Raw genomic sequence first — 20,539 nt, 5'->3', positions numbered from 1 at the left:
GGGGTTTGTACAAAAAACAAGCAAATGAATCAGCAGCTTCTTAAAGTTTGGCAAGCAACCAGTTTGGCAATGCAGTTTCAGACAATGTTACAGCTCAACAATAGCAGCCTAGAAGGCAATTCATTATGCTGTTGTTCATGCATATAATCTAAAGTCAGATTAACAATTACAAACATTTTGGGAATCATGAACATTTTTGGAAACTAACACGTTGGGAAATTTGGACCATGTAATTAAACTAGTTTTTTTGTTTTTTTTTTTTTTTTTTTGGCATAATTCAACTAGTTTTGATAAAAATAAAAAATAAAATAAACCTTTCTAAATATTAATTTTGAAAGTCTAATCGCCTTTATTAATCTAAGAAAACCATTACAATACTCTTATTCTAAACTTTATTGAATTTATAAAATTTCTCAAACTCTCTAAATATCAAAATAATTTTACAAAAATAATCTAAAACAAGGATTTAGAGAAATTATAAACATTTTGAGAAATTTTAATCTTGAGCATTCAAAATATTTTAGCTTGTCCCTTAAGTCTTTAAATATCAAAATGATTATTGTAAAAATAATTTCAAAACGCTTATTTTGGGAAATTTACTCTAAAACTCTAAATCTCAAGATGATTTGATAAAAAAAATGGTTTAGGTTAAAGATTTTGAGAAATTATAAACATTTTGTAAGATTTATAAGATGTTGGGAAATTATTAACATTTTGAGAATTTTAAACCTTAAACTTTTAGAATACTTTATTTTGAACTTTAAAACTGTAAACATCAAAATAATTTTACAAAAGTAATTAAAAAAAAAGATATTTAGAAATTATAAACATTTTGAGAAATTTTAATCTTAAACTTTTAGAATACTTTATTTTGTCATTAAATCTTTAAATATCAAAATGATTTTGGAAAATTTACTTTAAAACTCTGAATCAAGAGATTTGAAAAAAATATGATTTTAACCAATGATTTCAAGAAATCATACACATTTTGTAAAATTTTGGGAAATTACTAATATTTTTAGAAATTTGGACCTTAAACTTTTAGAATACTTTGTTTTGTGCTTTTAAAACTCTAATAAAAACAACTTTGCAAAACTAATTTAAAACAAATAGTTTAAGAAATTAGAAACATTTTGAGAAACTTTAAGAACACATTATTTTGTCCTTTAAATCTTTACATATAAAAATGATTTTTATAAAAATAATTTCAAAACAATGCTTTTGGACATTTAAATTTAAATCTCTAAATACCAAGAAGTTATGACTAAAAAAATGGTTTTAAATAAAAATTTTGAGAAATTATAAACATTTTATAGAATTTAGAAGTTTTTGTATAATTACTAACATTTTAAGAAATTTGGACCATAAACTCTTAGAATACTTTATTGAAATTAAAACTCAAAATATCAAAATAATTTTACAAAAATAGTTTAAAACAAAGATTTTGATAATCTATATACATTTCAAAATAATTTTATAAAATTAGTTTAAAACAAAGATTTCGATAATCTATATACATTTTATAAATTTTAATATCGAACTTTTGGAACACTTTATTTTGTCCGTTAAATGTTTAAAAATCAAAATGAATTTTTTAAAAATAATTTCAAACGGTCATTTTGGAAATTTCACTTTAAAATTCTAAATCTCAAGAAGATTTGATAAAAAAATGTTTTTAAACAAACATTTTGAGAAAATTATAAACATTTTGTAAAAGTTTTAAAGATTTTGGGAAATTATTAACATTTGAATTCTGGATCTTAAACTTTCAGATCTAGAATACTTTATTTTGAATTTAAAACTCTAAATATAAAAATAATTTTAGAAAAGTAATTTAAAACAAAGACTTTGAGAAATTATAAGCATTTTAAAAAAATTTAATCTTGAAGTTTTAAAATCCATTAAATTTTTAAATCCATTAAAAATTGGTTTGAAACAAAGATTTTGAGAAATTATAAATATTTTGTAACATTTAAATGATTTTGGAAAGTTATTAACATTTTGACAATTTTGGACTTTAAACTTTTAGAATACTTTATTTTTGAACTTTAAAACTTTAAATATCAAAGTAATTTTATAAAAATAATCTAAAAAAAAGTTCTTGAAAATTTATATACATTTTGATAAATAAGAGTTTGAAATTCTAACTTCTACATAAACATGAGAAGAAGTAAGGGCCAAGCCAGAAAAATATGCTAAGGGGCTAAGCCATTACTTGTACATTATTAAAAAAAAAAAAAAAAGAAGTTTAAAACCATTTTTCGCACATTATAAAAATATTTAACCATAGTCAATAGTATAATAACTATACAAGAATCTATAATGGAGTTTTAAAATAATTTTGTGTCATTCTTAAATGAAAATTTTTCTTTTTTGTTTGATTGATTATAAAAATAAAAGCAATATGTTTAGAGAATGTATTTAGCTAATTAGAAAATGTTGTTTTGGGTACAAGTTATTCCATATAATAATTCTTATTATCCAAAAAGTTTAGATTATTTTTGTTGGGAATTGAGGTTTTGTATGCAAAACAAGCAAACGAATTTCGGACAATCTTACATTCAATCAAGGTTGAAAATATCTGATATTTTCTCGAAATTTCTTCGATATTTTTATTTTTTGAAGGGGTCAAAATAAAATTTAGGTTCAAAATGAAAATGGATAAAACTTCCATAATATTCACCGAAATTTCTAAAATTTTGCCAAATATCCACATCAAATCCTTAACGATTTGGTTAAAAAATCTATAATTTTCATGGAAATTTCTGAAATTTCGAAAATATCTATGAAATTTTTTTATTTTTGTTAAAAAATTCATAAATATTATTGATATTTAGTAAATTTTTTTATCAAATTAACTTCATTGATAATTTTTTTTTACCTTTTAATTGCTTTTTAAACATTTAGTGATATAAGCAAAACTAGTCTATTATTATTATAATATGAAAATCAAGTTGAAGGATATGGAAGCTGAAGAAGAAATTCATCAAGATTTGGATCTAACAATAATATTTGAAACTATAATGGAAGATGATGATGAAGAGGGCAACCAAATGTACCAATGTATTAGAGATGTTCATTTAGATAATCATAAAGAGAATCATGATCCAAAAATTGTTCAACAAGCTGAAAAAGAGGGAATAAATGTTCAAAAAATGATTGCTGAAAAAGTAAATTCTAATAATGGTGATTCATTTCAAAGGCTTATAAGAGAGCAAACTAGAACTATTAGTGCTTCAGCTCCATCAGATAGTACACATTCACAATTTGAGACTTTTAATAGTCATTCTAGCTCCAATGATGATGAAGATAACTTCAATAAATTATTTGAATTAGAAATTAGAAGAGGTAGTGACTAAATGGAATCACCAATTCAAGAAGCTGAATTAAGCCCATTTACTTGTGAACAATATTACACAAGTGTAACACAAGATGAAAATCATGGGAATAGAAATGCAGGTTAAATATTCAGTGCTGTTGAAAAAGAATATATACGTAAAGAGAAATCTATAACAAAGATGTCACAACAAGAAATTATCAAGGAAATACATCTTTTCATAACTATTTCTCATATTTCACATCAAAATCAAAATGAGGAGGAAACCAATGATTTTCAACCACTCAGAAGTTTTACGCGATATTAAGATGACGTTTATGAACTACAACGTAATTATAATAATTATTCTATATATTTTAGTTAATAAATAATTTTATCATATATGTATTTTTTGATATATTTTTATTAACAATAATTCATCTATGGTCATTAATGTTTATTATAAATCAATTCACTTAGAAGAATATAACATCCATTCAATATTTTAGCAAGTTTTATAATCAATTTGATAAATGATAGATTAAATAAGCTAATTTTAAAGTTTCAATAAACATTTTCATCATTTTTTATAATTTTTTATCGATATTCGATATTTTCTATATTTTTATGAAAATTTTCATATTTTAAATTTTCGATATTTTTACCGATATCAATTTTTTAAACCTTGCATCCAATGTACACTAATATTCATGAACTTGTCGACAACAATAGCCTAGAAGGCAGTTTACTTTGTTCCTGTTGCAACACTTTGGAGAGGAGAAACTAAACTACTAATATGTTGAGAAGTTTGGACTTTAATAATTAAACTAGTTTTGAGAATGTTAAACCTTTCTAAACATTAATTTTGAAAGTTTAATGGCCTTTATTAATTCAAGAAAATCAGAAGAATATTTTTATTTTAACCTTTAAAACTCTAAAAATCTCAAGAAAATTTGATATAATGATTTAAAACAAATATTAATTTGGTAAATCACAAACATTTTCTGAAATTATAAACATCTTGAGAAATTTAAATCTTGAACTTTTAGAATACTTTTTATCTGTTAAATCTTTAAATATTAAGCTGATTTTTATAAGAATAATTTGAAATGATGGTTTTGGAAAATTTACTTTAAGTCTCTAATTGTCAAGAGGATTTGTTACAAAATGGCTTTAAATCAGATTTTGAAAAATTATAACATTTTGAGAAATTTTAATCCCAAAGTTTTATAATATTTTATTTTGTCCATTAAAAATTTTTAAATATCAAAAATTTTTATAAAAATAATTTTTAATGATGATTTTGGAAAATTTACTTTTAAACTCTAAATCTCTAGAAGATTTTATTTAAAAAAAAAACAATGGTTTAAAACAAAGATTCTGAGAAATTAGAAATGTTTTGTTAAATTTAAAATATTTTGAAAATTTTAAACCTTAAACTTTTAGAATACTTTATTTTCAACTTTTAAAACTCTAAATATCCAAATAATTTAAAACAAATATTTCGAAAAATTAAAACAAGTACTTTTAAATAACGATTTTTGAGAAATTAGAAACATCTCGTAATGTTTAAAAGATTTTGGAAAATTATTAATATTTTGAAAAATTTGGACCTTAAACTTTTAGAATATTTTTATTTTGAACTTTTAAAACTCTAAATATCAAACAATTAAAATAATTTAAACAAAGATCTTGAAATTTTACGAACATTTTGATAAATATGAGTTTGAAATATGCGCAATAAAATGTACATTTTATTTTTTAAGTTTTAGTTGTGATCCTAACATAATAAATCTTTAATTTTGTTGGTTAGGCTTCACTATTTTTCATCATCTTTGGTGATATGGATGTGTAATTCTCAGACTTCCATTAAAGTTATTTTACCAGACAAATTCAACCTGGAAAGTATTGAAAATTTTAATGTCATATTAGCAATTTTGGTAATACATATATATATATATATATATGTATATATAAGTGTTACACCATATAAATTTTCCTTTCTCAAAAAATCATACACCGTATAATTTGGTCTCATCTCATCTTATATTGTGCATTTGATAAATATTTATTGACAGCATTGCTTCTACATTTTTTAAATTATTTTAAAAATGATTATTTTAACTTTGAATAACTTTTAAACTTGAAAATCAAAAAAGAAAAAAAGAAAATTAAACTAGTCCGGTATTATATTAAAAAAGTATCCATTACTTTTTATTTTAGAAAAAAGAAAAACATAAATTTGTCCATAAAAATGATAAAAATATTTCAATCTAAAACTAATAAAAATAATTTCAAAGCCGTAGAGCCAAGCGATAAGTGAAACGTAAAAAAATAAAAAATAAAAAATAAAAAAATAAAAAAATAAAAAAAAGGAAAATCAAAAGCGGTTATTTTTATTTGCGAAATAGGAAAATATAAAATTTCCAGAGAAAGTCCCTGGATAACGTCAAAATTAAAAATAAACCCCGAAGCCTTTCTTTGTCTCTCTCTTTATTTCTCTGTGTCTTTCCCCATTTAAACGCTTAACGAACGAAATCTTGGCTATCGTATTACCATATAACCACTACTATATTTATTATTACTTTTTTAAATAAATTTTTTTTTTATAATAAATTTATAATTTTTATTATTTTCAAAGTAAAATTTTTTTGCGAACGATCCCTAAAATCACACACCCAAAAAAATTCAAATCAAAATCTTCTCCCTCAATATGGCATTTCACGTCGCTTGCCCAATTACATGGTACAAAGTCCCTCTCTCTTCGTCTCTAAAACCTCTTTTCTTATTTTCCCTCTCTTTTTCTCTCCGTTTTCTCGGCTCCCAAACTCATTCGCTTTCGTTCTGTGTGTTTTTGCAGTCGCCGAATCTGTTTCTGTCCCTTAGGGTTTCCCCGGAGCCTTGGGACTGCGAAATCCAAGAATGACTTCCTCGAAGAAGTTCGCAAAGTTGAGGAGTTTCTCAAAGACCCTTGGGGAATTAGGGTTCGGGAGGAGAAAGGGACAGTTCAGGTTGCCGTTCCGAGAGTTGCGCCTCCTCCGCCGCCACCTCAACCGCTTGTTCCGGTGGTCGCCGATGGGGTCGATGAGGAAGCCGCCTTGGCTATGTCGGCGCAGAACAAGCGCGCCGCCCTGCAGCGTAAGGCAGCTGCTGCTATGGTTGCGGCTGAGGACTATGCTCGCCGCTTTGAGTCCGGTGACTTGGCGGTGAGATTCTTTCAAATTTTTTTTTTTTGTCTTTTTGCTAGATTGAACGATATGCAATGCTGGTTTTGATGTTCGTTTTCTTTTCTAGTAGCTTTGTGATTTGTGTGTTGTTGAACTATTTGTAGCGTATTATGTGGAAAATTTGTAGAATTTCTAGCCTGTGTAAAATGGCATTTAAGATTTATGATTATTTGACGTTAGGAAGATTATTTCTTGAAATATTTTAACTTTTTGGTAGTACTTGAGTGTTAAAGACAATATTTGATAGATTTTGAGGTTATTTTGGTTTGCTATAGCCTGAGTGCAACGTATTCAACTTATAGTTTATCATGTAAAAAATGCTCATTTATGTTTTGTTTGATATTTGTCTCCCCTTCTGCTGCTTTGCCTATATCAGGATGTTTCAAGAGGTTCTGCGGGGGAAGAGCAGGGTCAATCCAATGTTAATGTTATGTGCCGGATATGTTTTTTTGGTGAGAATGAGGGAAGTGAGAGAGCAAGAAGGATGCTTTCTTGCAAAAGTTGTGGCAAGAAGTACCACAGGAACTGCTTGAAAAGTTGGGCTCAACATAGAGGTAAGCTATTTGGAGTTCATGGACATGCCCCTCTTGTTTACACTGTAAGCTTTGTCTCTTCTCCTCCATAGTTCTTTTACCAGGAACTGCTTGTTTTCAGATCTCTTTCATTGGAGTTCATGGACATGCCCCTCTTGCCGAATTTGCGAGGTATTAAGTCAGTTGATACTAGTTCAATCTTGCTCTCAGTTCTATTCATGCTTGAAACCTCATATTTCTCATATTTTCCATTATTGTTGTTGGCCTAGAAGACGTTTTACACCTAGATCTTGATGTTTTACTTTTTTATAAGAAAAAAGGTTCAAATGCACATATTGCTAGTATTGGATGAGATATGCTTCCCCTTCATGTTACTGGCACATAGTTTATGAACTTAAGGGTCATAGAGGGGGCAACTTTTCATATGCAGTCAACTATGAAGGTGCTCCTGGCTTAAATTCTTACACTCAGCACCTTTTTCTTTCTCCAGGTCTGTCGAAGAACTGGAGATCCTAACAAATTTATGTTCTGTAAAAGGTGTGATGGTGCTTACCATTGTTACTGCCAGCATCCATCACATAAGGTAGGTTTTGCGTTGCATATTTGTGCGGATTTTATTCTAGTCAAAAAAAAATTTTCATGTTTGTTGATGGATATTGCAGAATGTTAGCTCTGGACCTTATTTGTGCCCCAAACATACAAAGTGCCACAGCTGTGGCTCCAATGTCCCAGGAAATGGCCTAAGTGTCAGGTATTTGATAATATCTAAGGTTGCCTGTAAATCTGTCTTTGATTTATCCTTGATACTTTTAGATGATTTTTCTTGTTGGCTGGCTGATAGCTGATAGAACATATATAAAGCATAAGAAAAATGCCATATCTTTTGTCTGCTTTTCTATTTTCTTCAATTCTGGCAGACCACATTCTTGAGACATTATTTTATCAGTCTACCTGCATCTGCTTTGCTATAGGGGTATGGATTCACCATTTATTTTCAAAACTGACAGGTGGTTTCTGGGATACACTTGCTGTGATGCATGTGGAAGATTGTTTGTGAAAGGGAACTACTGCCCTGTTTGTTTGAAGGTATTGACTACTTCGCCGTGGATGTTTGTTTACGTATCAGTTGAATGCTTTATTATTTTGGCCGTGTTTTGAAATGAGCTCGTGAGAATTTATAACTTAAATGCTGGGTCTTTTCTCTTAAACATGTTGCAATCTGTTCTCTCTCTCCCTCTGCAGTGGGAATGTATATATTACATTGTGTTCAGACTCACATATAAAGGATAACAGAAAAAACTGTTGACTGTATCTATTGGAAAACTTTGTAGGTTTATAGAGATTCAGAGTCAACACCAATGGTTTGCTGTGATGTTTGCCAGCGCTGGGTGCATTGCCAGTGTGATGGAATCAGGTTATTCCTGTCTTATTTTTCCTATCATGCTATTACCAGTGGTCTTTACATTGTTTGTTCAGCAACTAAAATGGAAGGCTGTTGATACTTGATATGCTTTTACTATGCTATTATATCAGAAGTTGGTGTTACATAAAAGACTACCTGTGAGAGTCATTACCATGGAGTAAATGTTGCATGATTTTTTGGTGAAGCAGAATAGTAATGGACCTTGGTTGAATGCATGCATTCTAGTACTTTTTATGCTCACAAGGAACCAAAATTTACTTCAGTATTTGTTTATTTATTTTGACTAGAAACTTAACTTATTAGTTAAAGGTGATGTTCATGTTCTATGCTCTATTTCGACCTTTATTGAAGATGAGTTTATCCCACAACATTTGTTAATTTTAGATTATTTATTTTGCAGCGATGAGAAATATTTGCAATTTCAAGTGGATGGAAATCTTCAGTACAAGTGTGCCACATGTCGTGGAGAGTGTTATCAGGTCTGCAAAAATTTAGATTATCTTTGCAATTGATCATTACATTTTAGTTTTTTTCCAATATGTAAAATTTTATTGTGCCAGGTCAAGGATCTTGAGGATGCAGTAAAAGAACTATGGAGGAGAAGAGACAAAGCTGATCGAGATCTAATTGCAAGCTTGAGGGCTGCTGCTGGGTTGCCAACTCAAGAAGATATTTTTTCTATTTCTCCTTATTCAGACGATGAAGAAAGTGGTCCTGTGGTATCGAAGAATGAATTTGGACGTTCCTTAAAGTTATCTTTGAAAGGGATGGTTGATAAATCACCAAAAAAGAATAAGGATTATGGGAAGAAATCTTACAGTAAAGTGTCTGTTAAGAAGAAAGGATATCAGGGATCAATAGGTGGTAATACAGAGCCGAGCCAGAGTTTTGAAGGACACAAAGATACCCAATCTTTTGGTTATAGATTGGGTCATGAGAAGAATGATGGAGTGCAGTCTTATGGAAATGAGGTACCTGATACATGTTCTTCACCAATTGCTGGAAGTCAGAGTCAAACGGAAGAGATTTGCTCTATTAACCAGCCAGGGGTTTTGAAACATAAGTTTGTTGACGAGGTAATGGTGAGTGATGAAGATAGGACTTCCAGAGTGGTTCGAATCAAGAATAGCAAATCTAATGATTTGGATAGTGGAGAGGATTCTGGAAAGCATGCTGGGAAGTCAAAGCCTGTGAAAGGAAAGAAGCTAGTGATAAATTTAGGTGCACGAAAAATAAATGTAACCAACTCCCCAAGATCTGATGCTTCAACTGGCCAAAGGGAACAAGATTTGGTGGCATCCAATGGTATATCATCTCTATGATTTTTAACTTTATTCTACTTACTATTATTAGTGTCGTCACCAGAGATAGTTACAAGTTTATCATAAAAAGGGGTGACAAGTATCACTTCTTTTCTAAGAATTTGAAGGAAATTGGATATTTAGCATATCATAAGAAAATCATAGAGCTGTATGAGTTTCATTATTCTAGTTTTATTATTTCTTTTCTGGAGCATCTTTAGTTACAAATTAGCCGATAACAGTAATTTTGTTGCCTTTTCACTTGATGTATGCTTCAGAGAGAAATGCCAATTAATGACACATCTATGACACAGAAACTGTATTAGGCAGTCAGTATCTGAATGCTAGTTTTGTGCGCTCATACTTCCTGAGCTGTTTCTCTTGAGTCTTAAGCATTAAGTTCAAAGGGGTTTTTGGTTTACCATTATTGATGATTACAGTATAAATGCATGGGTGGATAATATTTGTTTCTATATCTTTTGTTTTATATTACATATTTAAATTTCAGAAAAAAGATCACTTATTGTTCTCTCTTCCCCTCCCTCCCTCTTTCTGATATGTGTGGTTCATATTTATGAGCAGGCAGTGAAGACACAAGTCGTCATAGACATGATGGCTCTGCTAAACATGTTGATGGTAGTTGAATTACACTTGTTCTCTGCTCTTATGGGAAAAATATTGTTCTGTTATCTCGTTCATTAATAGTATCTTACGTTGTTATATATGTATTTTGATATTGTTAATGTGATTTTTGGGATTTTCTGCTATTTGCAGACAGAAATGATAACTCTGGTCAATTAAAGGGTTTGAAGGTTGCTGGAAGAGAAGGGAATTTTATTAAGTTGGGAAAAATTAGATCAGGAATTTCTGATTCCAGCAAATCTGGTCAAGGGAGAAGTGCTGATGCATATGAAATTACTATGCCAGAGCATTCACAAACTTTATCAGGGAAACGAAGCATTGAAGGAAGCACAGCTGCAGTTGGGCCTCTAGGTGATGCCCCTGTTTTAAGAAGTGACAGGGTATATTCAGGCAAACAATCAGAAAGTAGACCTGATGTGTCTGTTGAAAACATTGACGACTCTGGCCATACACCTGTTTCACATTCTTTGCCCAAAGATTCCAAACCTTTGCTGAAGTTTAAATTTAAGAAGCCTAATGTTGAAAATCAGAATTCTCCTCTACAGGAGGAAGAAAAAAGTTCTATCAAGGGCCAGAGGTCAAAACGAAAGCGGTCATCATCATTTATTGATAAAATATCTCTCAGTGAAGATGATGATGCCTCACAATCACAACAAGACAATTTAATGGATGAGATTATGGATGCTAACTGGATATTGAAAAAGTTGGGTAAAGATGCAATTGGAAAGCGAGTTGAAGTTCAGCAGTCATCTGATAACTCGTGGTGAGTTTTTTTCTTTAGAAGAATTTCATCGATAGCATGTTAAAATCTTTTTACACCAAAGGTTTCTTTGAATTAGAAAAATACCACCTCTAGTGCATTTTTTTTCGAAGGATGAACTCCTGGCGGTAATTTTTTCAATCTAGCTAGCTACAGAAAGCATGCTTTTGTTTTCAGTTTTTTGGGTTGTCTGGAGGTTGATGTTGGTGCATTATGGATTGATTTGTTTTGTTTTAATTGTTTATCCAGGCATAAGGGCGTGGTTTCTGACCTAATTGAAGGCACATCAACCTTATCTGTTAATTTAGATGACGGTAGAGTAAAAACTCTGGAACTTGGGAAGCAAGGTGTTCGATTTGTATCTCAAAAGCAGAAGAGATCTAGAACATAAAGGCTGGAAGATTCCATGGCTGGACAAACTTTATTTATGGCCATAGGCGAGAGGAAAAAAGGGGCTTATGTAGTTTTTTTCCTTTATATAAATAATATTAATTAATTTATGTCAACGATATATTTAAATTTATTTTTCTTCCTTTGATTTGAAGGTGGTTAGAATGTTTGGCTTGAAGAAAGCCCTTCACGGCTTTTACACTCTCTTGAATGTGATGTCAATTAATCAATTTTTTCATCAAGTAACGTGGATAATCATTTTTTTTTTCCTATGAAAATTTGTAATTTTATAAAAGAAAATGAGGAATGCGATGCGAATTAAAATTGAAAATAAGTGCTTAAGTGGTTGAAGAGTAGAACTTTGTAGTACATAGAAGATAGGTCATTAAAAAAGATAAAAAGTAGAAATAGGTATGATTGAGAAAATAAGAAAATAGCAAACAACCTAAATATATGTTCACATTAAAAAACTAGAAGTTGGAAATAATTTGGTTAAATGTTAAGAAAAGTTATTATCTGAAAATGGGTTTGTTGTTCAAGTTAAAAGACATTTGTGTGGTACCTTTGGTTCATGGAACGAATTCCATTTTCAGTTTACAACACTGTTTTGCTAAATATATCAACATGTCCTACTCCCAAATGAAAATAAGCTATAGCCTTCGTTGCTGGAAGAATGGAAAAATTAATATATATATATATATATATATAGAGAGAGAGAGAGAGAGAGAAAAGAAATTGATATAGTAAACTTTTTATTTGAGAAATTCTTAAAATTATACAGGTGGAGGTGGTAAATCTAGTAGAAGCCAGAACCCAACACAATCATCAGAATCCAACTCTTCCTGTATAGCAAGGAAGTGTAAACCTCCACAAGCTTTCTTAGCTGCTTCCCAAGCTTCGGCTTCATTTGTTGTCGTTGGGGTTTTCTTATATCTAGCATAGACATAACGCGTAGAAATACCAACTGAAAGAATCAAGCTTGCCTTGGATACATCAACTTCTACGGAGCACACTTCCAATCCATTCATCCAAGCTGCAACAGAACATAAAAATGGAGCTTGTTAATTGAAAATAGGAATAGCACACAATTGTTCAAGGAACAGAAAGATTGTAAGAATATCCAAACTTCAAATTGTATGAGCAAAATTATCATTTGCACAAGAAAAATAACATCATCGATGTATAAAAGTTACCTGCTAATGGTTTAGCACGTGAAGAAGCAACAGCTAGTCCTGGAATAAGTGTGTTTTCATCAAGTTCAATTCCCAGTAAATCCAAGTCTAAACTTGCACCAAATACAAGTTTTGTTTCTAAGGATGAGACCTCCTTCTTTACATCTGAAAACAGGAGACTCAAAGTTAGTATATAAAATGAGAAATAGTTCAAAAAAGAGACTTTTTTTGCCACAATTCTTCCTAAATGTAATATCAGCAGCAAATAACAGATTAGTATAGTGGTTTCTAGTATAGAATTGAATTGTAATTGTCAATATAATAGGCTAAAGTTGCTCTTTAGTACTTTTGTACCTGACAATGGTAATTGGACAAAAGCCCATTTCTCCCCAAAAAGATTTTCCGGAAGTTCCATTGGGAAAGGGTTATCTAATGCAAGAAGTGGCTTAGATCCTTTCTGAAAACCAGGATGTCGAGTATATACACTTTCGTAACGTTCATCCAACCACAGTAGCAGTGACAGACACTGAAATAAACAAAAGCAAATCATAAGAATGTTTTCTAAACTAAGCAGATTCAGAGATTGTAACTTCAACACAGGTTACTAATAATCCAATAATCAGACTTACTAGCAAAACCCCAATCTTTCTGATGGGAAATTGCAGTAAAGAAAGAAAATTGTTTATGAAACTAAGAAACTATAAAGAAAAAGACTGCAAATAAGAATTCCATACATACCCTTTTACTAGGAACTGGCTTTATACCAAGCTCGTTACACGCTCTTGATATAATGGTCTGCATCTGTGACCTGTACTCCATTAAACAGAATCATTCATATAAACCCAACAATATATTCTTATAGTCCTCAAAGAAAACTGCATATTTGAGCTAAAATTTACCTGAAGAAGCGGATTTTATCAGGTAAAGGGACGCCCAAATCATCACTAATCGAAACAAGAGCATCTTTCAAAGTAATGCTGTTGATCACATTGTTAGGAAAGTACTTTGTGAACTGTAAAGACAGAGATTCATCACAAACTACTAGCTCCCAAACCTTTTTCCCTCTGATATCTAATATGGGTCTTGAGCAAAAATCCACTTCCCATTCAGAAATACTATCGGGATCTGTTTCCGGATCAAGATAGCTCAATTCAGCAGTTGGATCTTCTTTCTCTTCTTCATCATCGAATTCCACTTCTTCTTGCTCAACAGAAAGTGAGCTTTCCGACACTGAATTGGGTCGAAAAAGTTCCAATCTTTGCCAATTTTTTGAGTGATTTATGGAGAAACTGTATGAGATTTTGGTGGGTTTTGCGAGAGAGTTGGAGTTGGAGATGGATTTATGGGATTGAACCGTTGGGGTTCTGAGTCTAGTGGGGTTGAAGCAAAAGCTCGCCATGGAAGTTTTCTTCAGTAGTAACTGATAAGTTTTTGAGGAAGTGGTAGTTATTTGTCCGCCACATAAATCCGTTCATCACAACGGGCCTATAAAAGATACAATTGGGCCTAAACAGTGGTAGACCAAGCCCAATTTAAATAAAGATATTATAAATTATTATTTTGTTAAACATCCAATTAAAAAAAATACAATATCATTTCTTTCTTTTTTTTTTTTGGGTAAATAATATCATTTTCTTTTTGTGTGTGCGTGTTTTTGTTTTATTATAATGGGAGATAGGAGGTTATTGTCTTGTTCTGTTTGATTTTATGGATAATAATTAATATATGAAAAAAAATAAAATAAAGAAATCGGTAAAATAATTTCCATATATTTTGGAATTTTGGATCATCATCTTAAATACGAAAATGCCCTAAGAGCCCGGCCCACAATGTCCTTTCTTGTTTTCGTTCAATCAATTTGCCGCGGATAAAGCAACACTAAATTCCTGCTCCAAATTCTGCAATTTTATATACTCAAAGGCCGTCGAGTTTAGCAGGAGCTGTCGCCGCAACTTTCTTCCCCATCCTTGTAAACCCTATTCCTCACGTATATGTATCTATATAGATAGTACATGCATATGTATATATGTATTGGTATATATAAAAAACTTTATGAATATGCAAAACTTTGTATTTTTTTTTCTTTATTATTATTATTTAAGCATAAAATAGAATGCTTGTTTGTAATTTTTTTTTGGCCCATTTGAGATTTGGTTTTGTTTGCTTTATTTATATAATTAAGTCTTTGGTGAGTAGGCATTTTTATTTTTATTTTTTAATTTTGTTATATGTAAATCATTTGGTTGTGTATGACTATTTTACAAGTTTTCCGTTTTGGCTAGTTTATGGTAGAATTAGTTTCTAGAAAAAAAAATTTCGGGGAATTTGTTTTATTTTGATTTCGTGATTCAAAATGTTTTTATTTTTGGAGAGGGAAGCATCAATGCAACAGTCTTTTCAACGAGCTGCAAAGTATTGAATTTCGGCTTGTTTTGGTAATTGTAATTGGGTTCTTTTGAGAACTTTAGCTTTGTGTAATTGAGCTTGACTTAGTTGGTTTCAAAGGGGCCCCGTGGCAGGCAACCAAGTCTTAAAACCATCACTCCTTTGTTTGGGTCTGGCCTACTAGATATGCTCCCTAAAGTCGAGTTAGATTTGTATTTATAGAGTGTATTTTGCTTTTCTCTGTTAAATGTTTCTAAAAAGGGGTTGTGATGTATAATTATAAAGCTTTACAAGTGTTCCATTGCATTGGGTTTTGAGTTGGGTAATGAAAATCCCAATTCTCGTTTTGATGCAGTTGTTTTCATGGACAGGTACCTCAAGGAGCAGGCTGTGATCTGAATGGAGGGAAGATGAAATTTACAAGGCATTCTTCAATAGCTTCAGCAATTCCTGTTCATGCTATTTCTCGCAAACACCATTGCAGATCTCCATCTAGCATATTTCACCGAAATTTGACTAAACCAAGGAGAATATCTGCTTATGGTCAAAAGCATCAACTGAGTACAAAAGCTGAGATGGGTGCTGAACATTATCTTCCTCCTTGGTTTAGGTGAGTAGTGCTTATTTGTATATTTGAATCTATAATATCTTTTTCTTTAGACAGTGAGTTTCTAAAGGCTACGATTCCATTGTTTCTGGTTTGTTTGCAGCGTTGCTCCTATGATGGACTGGACTGATAATCATTACAGGACTCTAGCTCGAATGATATCAAAACATGCATGGCTCTACACAGAAATGCTTGCAGCTGAAACGATTGTGTATCAGGAGGGTAATCTGGTAAGTTTGAATGCTAATAATGTTTTCTGGAGCTTGAAGATGAATTATTTACTAATTGTTGCAATATATAATTTGTATCAAGTTTACCATATAGGATGAAAATTGAGTCGGTGGCTTGGATCTTTATTAGCTTTCAGTTTGTCATTATGTAATTCTTTGCACTCAAATTTCCTCATTCCAGCTCATTAATGTTCAGTATTTATTAAATATGTTGCAGTCTTCAATTTCAATCAGTGAATTTGATTGGGAAGTATTGAGAACCACTCATCTTGTTAATTTTTGTTTATATTGCTTCAGGACAGATTCCTGGCATACTCTCCAGAGCAACATCCTATCGTTCTCCAAATTGGTGGGAGTAATTTGGAAAACCTGGCAAAAGCAACTACACTTGCGAATCCTTACCGCTATGATGAGATCAATTTTAAGTTTGTACTCTTCCTTTTTCCTTAATTATTACCTGCTACTCTCTGGCGCTTCTTTTGTTTCCATATTGAACTGAAACCCATTATCATTTGCCAGTTGTGGATGTCCAAGTCCAAAAGTTGCTGGACATGGATGCTTTGGTGTTCGTCTAATGCTTGATCCAAAGGTTTGATATCTTTTTTGATTATAATGTAGGTGCAGAAATGTTAAATATAGATGTCATTTGTCAATGTGCTCTGATATAGACATTTGGTTTTTGCAAGGAAAGTTTGTTGCTGAGGCCATGTCTGTGATTGCTGCCAATACAGATGTCCCTGTCAGTGTTAAATGTCGAATTGGTGTCGATAATCATGACTCCTATAATGAGCTCTGTAAGGTCCTTTTTCTGAACATTCTTGTTCTATTAAAGTATCAAATTAGGATTCTGTTTTACACCAAATTTTCTCCTTCTTTCCGTTTTTCTTTCAAAGAAATTATCTGGAACTACTTCTGGATAATAGATGAAGAATAATATATATTGGTTTGTGTGTTGGGTCTATAACTTGTTTGGCTTTGCTTTCAAATTATCTGGACTAAAGGAGCTAAGGACAGGACCTGTGTGTATATTAGATCCTGATTTTTTCTACTACAGTATCCTGACTTTATCATGCCTCTCTCCCATCTGCTTTCAGGTGATTTTATTTACAAGGTTTCTTCTCTATCACCAACCAGGCATTTCATAATACATTCACGAAAGGCACTTCTCAATGGCATAAGTCCAGCTGAAAATCGAAGTATTCCGCCTCTTAAGTATGTATTCTTAACTTTTCTTTTTTGTTTAGTGAGCTTAAGCTTTTATGTAAATGAAGATGGCAATAAAAATGTTTACCATTACTAGTTCAAACCAAGACTTCATTCTGAAAATGCTTTGATTAACAATTTTAAGCTCACAGCTCACTAATTATGTACCTTATAGTTGATTGGATTCTACTTTCTTGCAGATATGAGTATTTTTATGGCCTTCTACGTGACTTTCCAGACTTGAGATTTACAATAAACGGGGGCATAAACAGTATTGATGAGGTGAACCTTTTTGGGCACAAAGTTACATAGGAATTCCAGACATGAAATAAATGCTGCAGATTAACAGAATGATTAGGCTAGGCAGATATAAATTCTATTAACATATACCTTGATGTGAATATCCTTTGTTTAAGATCCCAGGACCTGCTTTTGTAGTGGGACCGATATCGGATATGGTCTTTGCATAGGTTACTTTAGTTTCTTTTCAAAGCGTTGATGGTTATAAACTTGTAATTAAAATTTTGGATTATTGCCATGCACAGTTAACTTACTGTACCGTAAAAGGGCTTCATGTTGTCCCATAATATTGACTTCAATTATTCAATTTATTTGTGAATATTAGCATAACTTGTTATTTACTTATTTTATATTATAGGTTCATGCAGCTAGAAGGGCAGGAGCTCATGGTGTAATGGTTGGGCGTGCTGCATATAATAAGTATGTACAGTTTTCAGTCTAGATTTTTCTGGTTTACTCATGGTTATAGACTAGTTTGGCTTTTAAGCGTTCTTTTCTTTACATTTCACTCCTTTCATTATAAATAAGTTGACCATTTTACATCAGCCCTTGGCGGATTTTGGGACATGTTGATGCTGCAATTTATGGTGCACCAAGGAGTGGTGTTACACGGCGTGAGGTTTAGTAACAAACTCAGCTATTAAATGGATGCATATTTTTAATTTTTCTAAACTATTAGCTTTATTCACAGCTAATTTTTACTTTTCTTTTTCTCTTAAAGATCCTTGAGAAATATCAAGTGTATGGGGATGCCATGTTGGGAAAATATGGACACAAACCAAATGTCCGGGATATTATAAAGGTTGGTAACAAGAAATGGTTTAATTGGATATTTCTTAGACGGACATTGAATATACACTCTGAAATGCTGTTCTCTCCAATGTAATTTGCTATGTAATCCTTTTCTCTACCGCATTCTGCTGCATGGTTTGGTTTGTTTCCTGTGTCGTTCATTGTGCATTTGATGGCACATTGTTTGTTTCACATATTGAAGGAGCTCCTTTGATGTCTAAGTACAGAACCATTTAAGCTGCTACTATGTCCTATGCTTTTTCCTACCTTTTTATTTTTATTTATTTATTTATTTTTTTGGTTGCATTCTAGATTTATAGACAACACCATTGGTGCCAAACATAATCAATTTTTGAATTCTGCTGCAGCCTTTACTTAGCTTTTTTCATTCAGAACCTGGGAATGGTTTGTGGAAGCGCAAAGCTGATGCTGCTTTCCAGAGTTGTAGGGTAATGGAAATTCTGATATTCATTCTTGTTCTAATGAAATGACCAAATTCAGGATTGTACAATTCCTGGTTACAATGTTACTAATCATTCTTTGAAGTTTCTCAGATAGCTTTTGAACTTTTGCAGACGATCAAATCATTTTTTGAGGAAACTCTTGTGGCAATTCCCGACTACGTCATGGATTCACCTATTGGAGAGCTGCCTCCTCCAGCCTCTGAAGATCCATTTGCTAATATACATAGTATGCTACCACCTCAATACAAAACAAGCGAAGAAGATGTTCTATATGCTTAATTTGTATACGTACGAAAGTTCAAACATTCTATGGCTATATTTTTCCAAGTCTACCCAAATTCATTGCAATTTTGTAGCGTGGCCGGATTTGGCTGGTGTAACAATATTGTATTGTAGGCATATTAATTGATAACTGACATTAAAGTGCTAATACCTTCAGTATCTTTCTTGACTAGTCTGTGTCATTATATTATCCATTCTTGATCCATTATATTTGACAGTGGTAAAATTTATGATTTCTTTTTGTTTTCTATTTTCCGGTTTCGTTCATACATTTCTAGTAATTTACAAAGTTTTCCCTTTGTTTGAATGGTTGATCAGTTTTAAGATTCAACAAAAATCCAGAATCTATAACTCTTTAAGTTGTACCCTGAAAACCAAAATACAATAGAAAAATAGCTTTTAAACTTTAGGCCTTTGTTTTCCTCTCTTTTAAAGGATTTCTCGAGTGCTAGATAATGAGGAAGCTCCTGTTAAAGGTCCTGATTTCCCGACCCAAGAGTGAGAACCATCAGGAATTCTGAAGGCCACTAATTCTGACAAAGATTATCATATCAAACGTGGCAATAGCATATTGGTTAAGGCATTTTTTTGGGATAAGATAAGGGGTGGCCCCAAGGCCTTACCTCCCTCCAAATTGTGTTGCCCACACTACATTTATTTACTTTCAAGTGCAAGAAAATAGGCTAGAAAGCCAAGAAAACAGTCAGTGAATATCCACCATTCTCGTTGCAGCAATGGCCTCATTCACCATGACAGCCTCATTCCTCGGTGGCGCAACCCTTGCCAGCCCCTCACCGATCAACAACAGCCGGAGATTGGTTGTCGCCAAGGCTGCTGGAGCAGCAGAAGGTGAGAAGGTGAATTTGAACTCTGAGACCAAGAAAGAGTCCAACAATGGAAGGAGGGACCTTATGTTTGCTGCAGCAGCTGCTGCTGTTTGCTCGGCAGCTGGGATCGCCTTGGCTGATCCAAAACCGGGTACCCCAGAAGCCAAGAAAGCGTATGCTCCTATTTGTGTGACCATGCCAACAGCAAAGGTCTGCCACAAGTGAGAGGGGGAAGAACTTGGTTTAGTTGTGCTTTTTCATTGATTTGGTTGAAATCAGAAAATGTAATGCTGTAATCTAATTTATGAACTTGTAATCTAAGTTATTTCAATTATCTTTTATTAGCCCTATTTGTCTTTTCTAGTTGTACTATGCTTTGCACGTTCATATTGCAATTTTTTTTTTTTCTCCCTTTTCTTTTTCTTTTTTTGGTAATTAAACAGAGAATATCTATCTTCCTTCTCACTTTCCAAACACGTTCTGATTTATGGGTTGAACTGAACTCAAATCATTGCCTTTATAGAAGAAATTTTTTAATTTCAATGGATTTGGATATATACATGCTAATTATGTAGTTTTGATACTTGGATAAGTTTGATTATTATGATACAAGCAAGACCTCAGAGTAATTTATTTATTATTATTATTTTTTTTTTTTGGTGTAATTTCTACCATTCAGTGTTTG

General features: G+C 31.8%; 4 protein-coding genes across 5 annotated transcripts; 3 read left to right on the top strand and 1 right to left on the bottom strand.

Moving 5' to 3' along the window:
* Nucleotides 1-5,859: 5,859 nt before the first annotated feature.
* LOC107417540 (uncharacterized) lies at nucleotides 5,860-11,740 on the top strand. 2 transcript variants are annotated; one of them, XM_016026148.4, is made up of 13 exons: nucleotides 5,861-6,061; nucleotides 6,177-6,522; nucleotides 6,920-7,097; nucleotides 7,198-7,247; nucleotides 7,567-7,659; nucleotides 7,739-7,827; nucleotides 8,084-8,162; nucleotides 8,408-8,490; nucleotides 8,900-8,978; nucleotides 9,060-9,804; nucleotides 10,383-10,436; nucleotides 10,575-11,205; nucleotides 11,452-11,740. In XM_016026148.4, exons 1-13 carry the CDS (start codon nucleotides 6,030-6,032, stop codon nucleotides 11,591-11,593), a joined length of 2,601 nt encoding a protein of 866 aa, XP_015881634.3. In that variant the 5' UTR covers nucleotides 5,861-6,029; the 3' UTR covers nucleotides 11,594-11,740. The 2 variants fall into 2 exon arrangements, with proteins under 2 accessions (XP_015881635.3, XP_015881634.3); XM_016026149.4 differs by lacking the exon at nucleotides 10,383-10,436 and having other exon boundaries at nucleotides 5,860-6,061.
* A 578-nt stretch (nucleotides 11,741-12,318) lies between these two features.
* Nucleotides 12,319-14,233, bottom strand: LOC107417543 (protein TAB2 homolog, chloroplastic). Its single transcript, XM_016026152.4, has 5 exons — nucleotides 13,664-14,233; nucleotides 13,503-13,572; nucleotides 13,119-13,290; nucleotides 12,786-12,929; nucleotides 12,319-12,625 (listed from the first exon to the last, which is right to left on the bottom strand). The coding sequence occupies exons 1-5, from the start codon at nucleotides 14,161-14,163 to the stop codon at nucleotides 12,366-12,368; spliced, it is 1,146 nt and encodes a 381-aa protein (XP_015881638.3). The 5' UTR covers nucleotides 14,164-14,233; the 3' UTR covers nucleotides 12,319-12,365.
* Nucleotides 14,234-14,576: 343 nt separating this feature from the next.
* LOC107417541 (uncharacterized) lies at nucleotides 14,577-19,196 on the top strand. Its single transcript, XM_016026150.4, has 13 exons — nucleotides 14,577-14,733; nucleotides 15,521-15,759; nucleotides 15,860-15,986; nucleotides 16,284-16,411; nucleotides 16,506-16,575; nucleotides 16,678-16,780; nucleotides 17,081-17,198; nucleotides 17,390-17,471; nucleotides 17,848-17,909; nucleotides 18,036-18,108; nucleotides 18,211-18,291; nucleotides 18,650-18,730; nucleotides 18,857-19,196. The coding sequence occupies exons 2-13, from the start codon at nucleotides 15,560-15,562 to the stop codon at nucleotides 19,022-19,024; spliced, it is 1,293 nt and encodes a 430-aa protein (XP_015881636.2). The 5' UTR covers nucleotides 14,577-14,733; nucleotides 15,521-15,559; the 3' UTR covers nucleotides 19,025-19,196.
* A 481-nt stretch (nucleotides 19,197-19,677) lies between these two features.
* LOC107417542 (photosystem II 5 kDa protein, chloroplastic-like) lies at nucleotides 19,678-20,198 on the top strand. Its single transcript, XM_016026151.4, has one exon. It carries the CDS (start codon nucleotides 19,762-19,764, stop codon nucleotides 20,077-20,079), a length of 318 nt encoding a protein of 105 aa, XP_015881637.1. The 5' UTR covers nucleotides 19,678-19,761; the 3' UTR covers nucleotides 20,080-20,198.
* The last annotated feature ends 341 nt before the right edge of the window (nucleotides 20,199-20,539 follow it).

Source organism: Ziziphus jujuba, chromosome 2, assembly GCF_031755915.1.
Source record: "Ziziphus jujuba cultivar Dongzao chromosome 2, ASM3175591v1".
NCBI lineage: Eukaryota > Viridiplantae > Streptophyta > Magnoliopsida > Rosales > Rhamnaceae > Ziziphus > Ziziphus jujuba.
This window is presented reverse-complemented; position numbering and strand designations above follow the sequence as displayed.

Excerpts from the sequence above, each read along its gene's own strand:
- LOC107417543 (XM_016026152.4), bottom strand. The coding sequence starts at position 14,163 with ATGGCGAGCTTTTGCTTCAACCCCACTAGACTCAGAACCCCAACGGTT. Across the intron at positions 13,573-13,663 it reads GATAAAATCCGCTTCTTCAG|GTCACAGATGCAGACCATTA; the intron begins GTAAATTTTAGC and ends AATGGAGTACAG. Across the intron at positions 13,291-13,502 it reads AGCCAGTTCCTAGTAAAAGG|TGTCTGTCACTGCTACTGTG; the intron begins GTATGTATGGAA and ends TGTTTATTTCAG.
- LOC107417540 (XM_016026148.4), top strand. The coding sequence starts at position 6,030 with ATGGCATTTCACGTCGCTTGCCCAATTACATG. Across the intron at positions 7,248-7,566 it reads CCTCTTGCCGAATTTGCGAG|GTCTGTCGAAGAACTGGAGA; the intron begins GTATTAAGTCAG and ends TTCTTTCTCCAG. Across the intron at positions 7,828-8,083 it reads GGAAATGGCCTAAGTGTCAG|GTGGTTTCTGGGATACACTT; the intron begins GTATTTGATAAT and ends CAAAACTGACAG.
- LOC107417542 (XM_016026151.4), top strand. The coding sequence starts at position 19,762 with ATGGCCTCATTCACCATGACAGCCTCATTCCTCGGTGGCGCAACCCTT.
- LOC107417541 (XM_016026150.4), top strand. The coding sequence starts at position 15,560 with ATGAAATTTACAAGGCATTCTTCAATAGCTTCAGCAATTCCTGTTCAT. Across the intron at positions 17,472-17,847 it reads GCATAAACAGTATTGATGAG|GTTCATGCAGCTAGAAGGGC; the intron begins GTGAACCTTTTT and ends TTTATATTATAG. Across the intron at positions 17,910-18,035 it reads GGGCGTGCTGCATATAATAA|CCCTTGGCGGATTTTGGGAC; the intron begins GTATGTACAGTT and ends ATTTTACATCAG.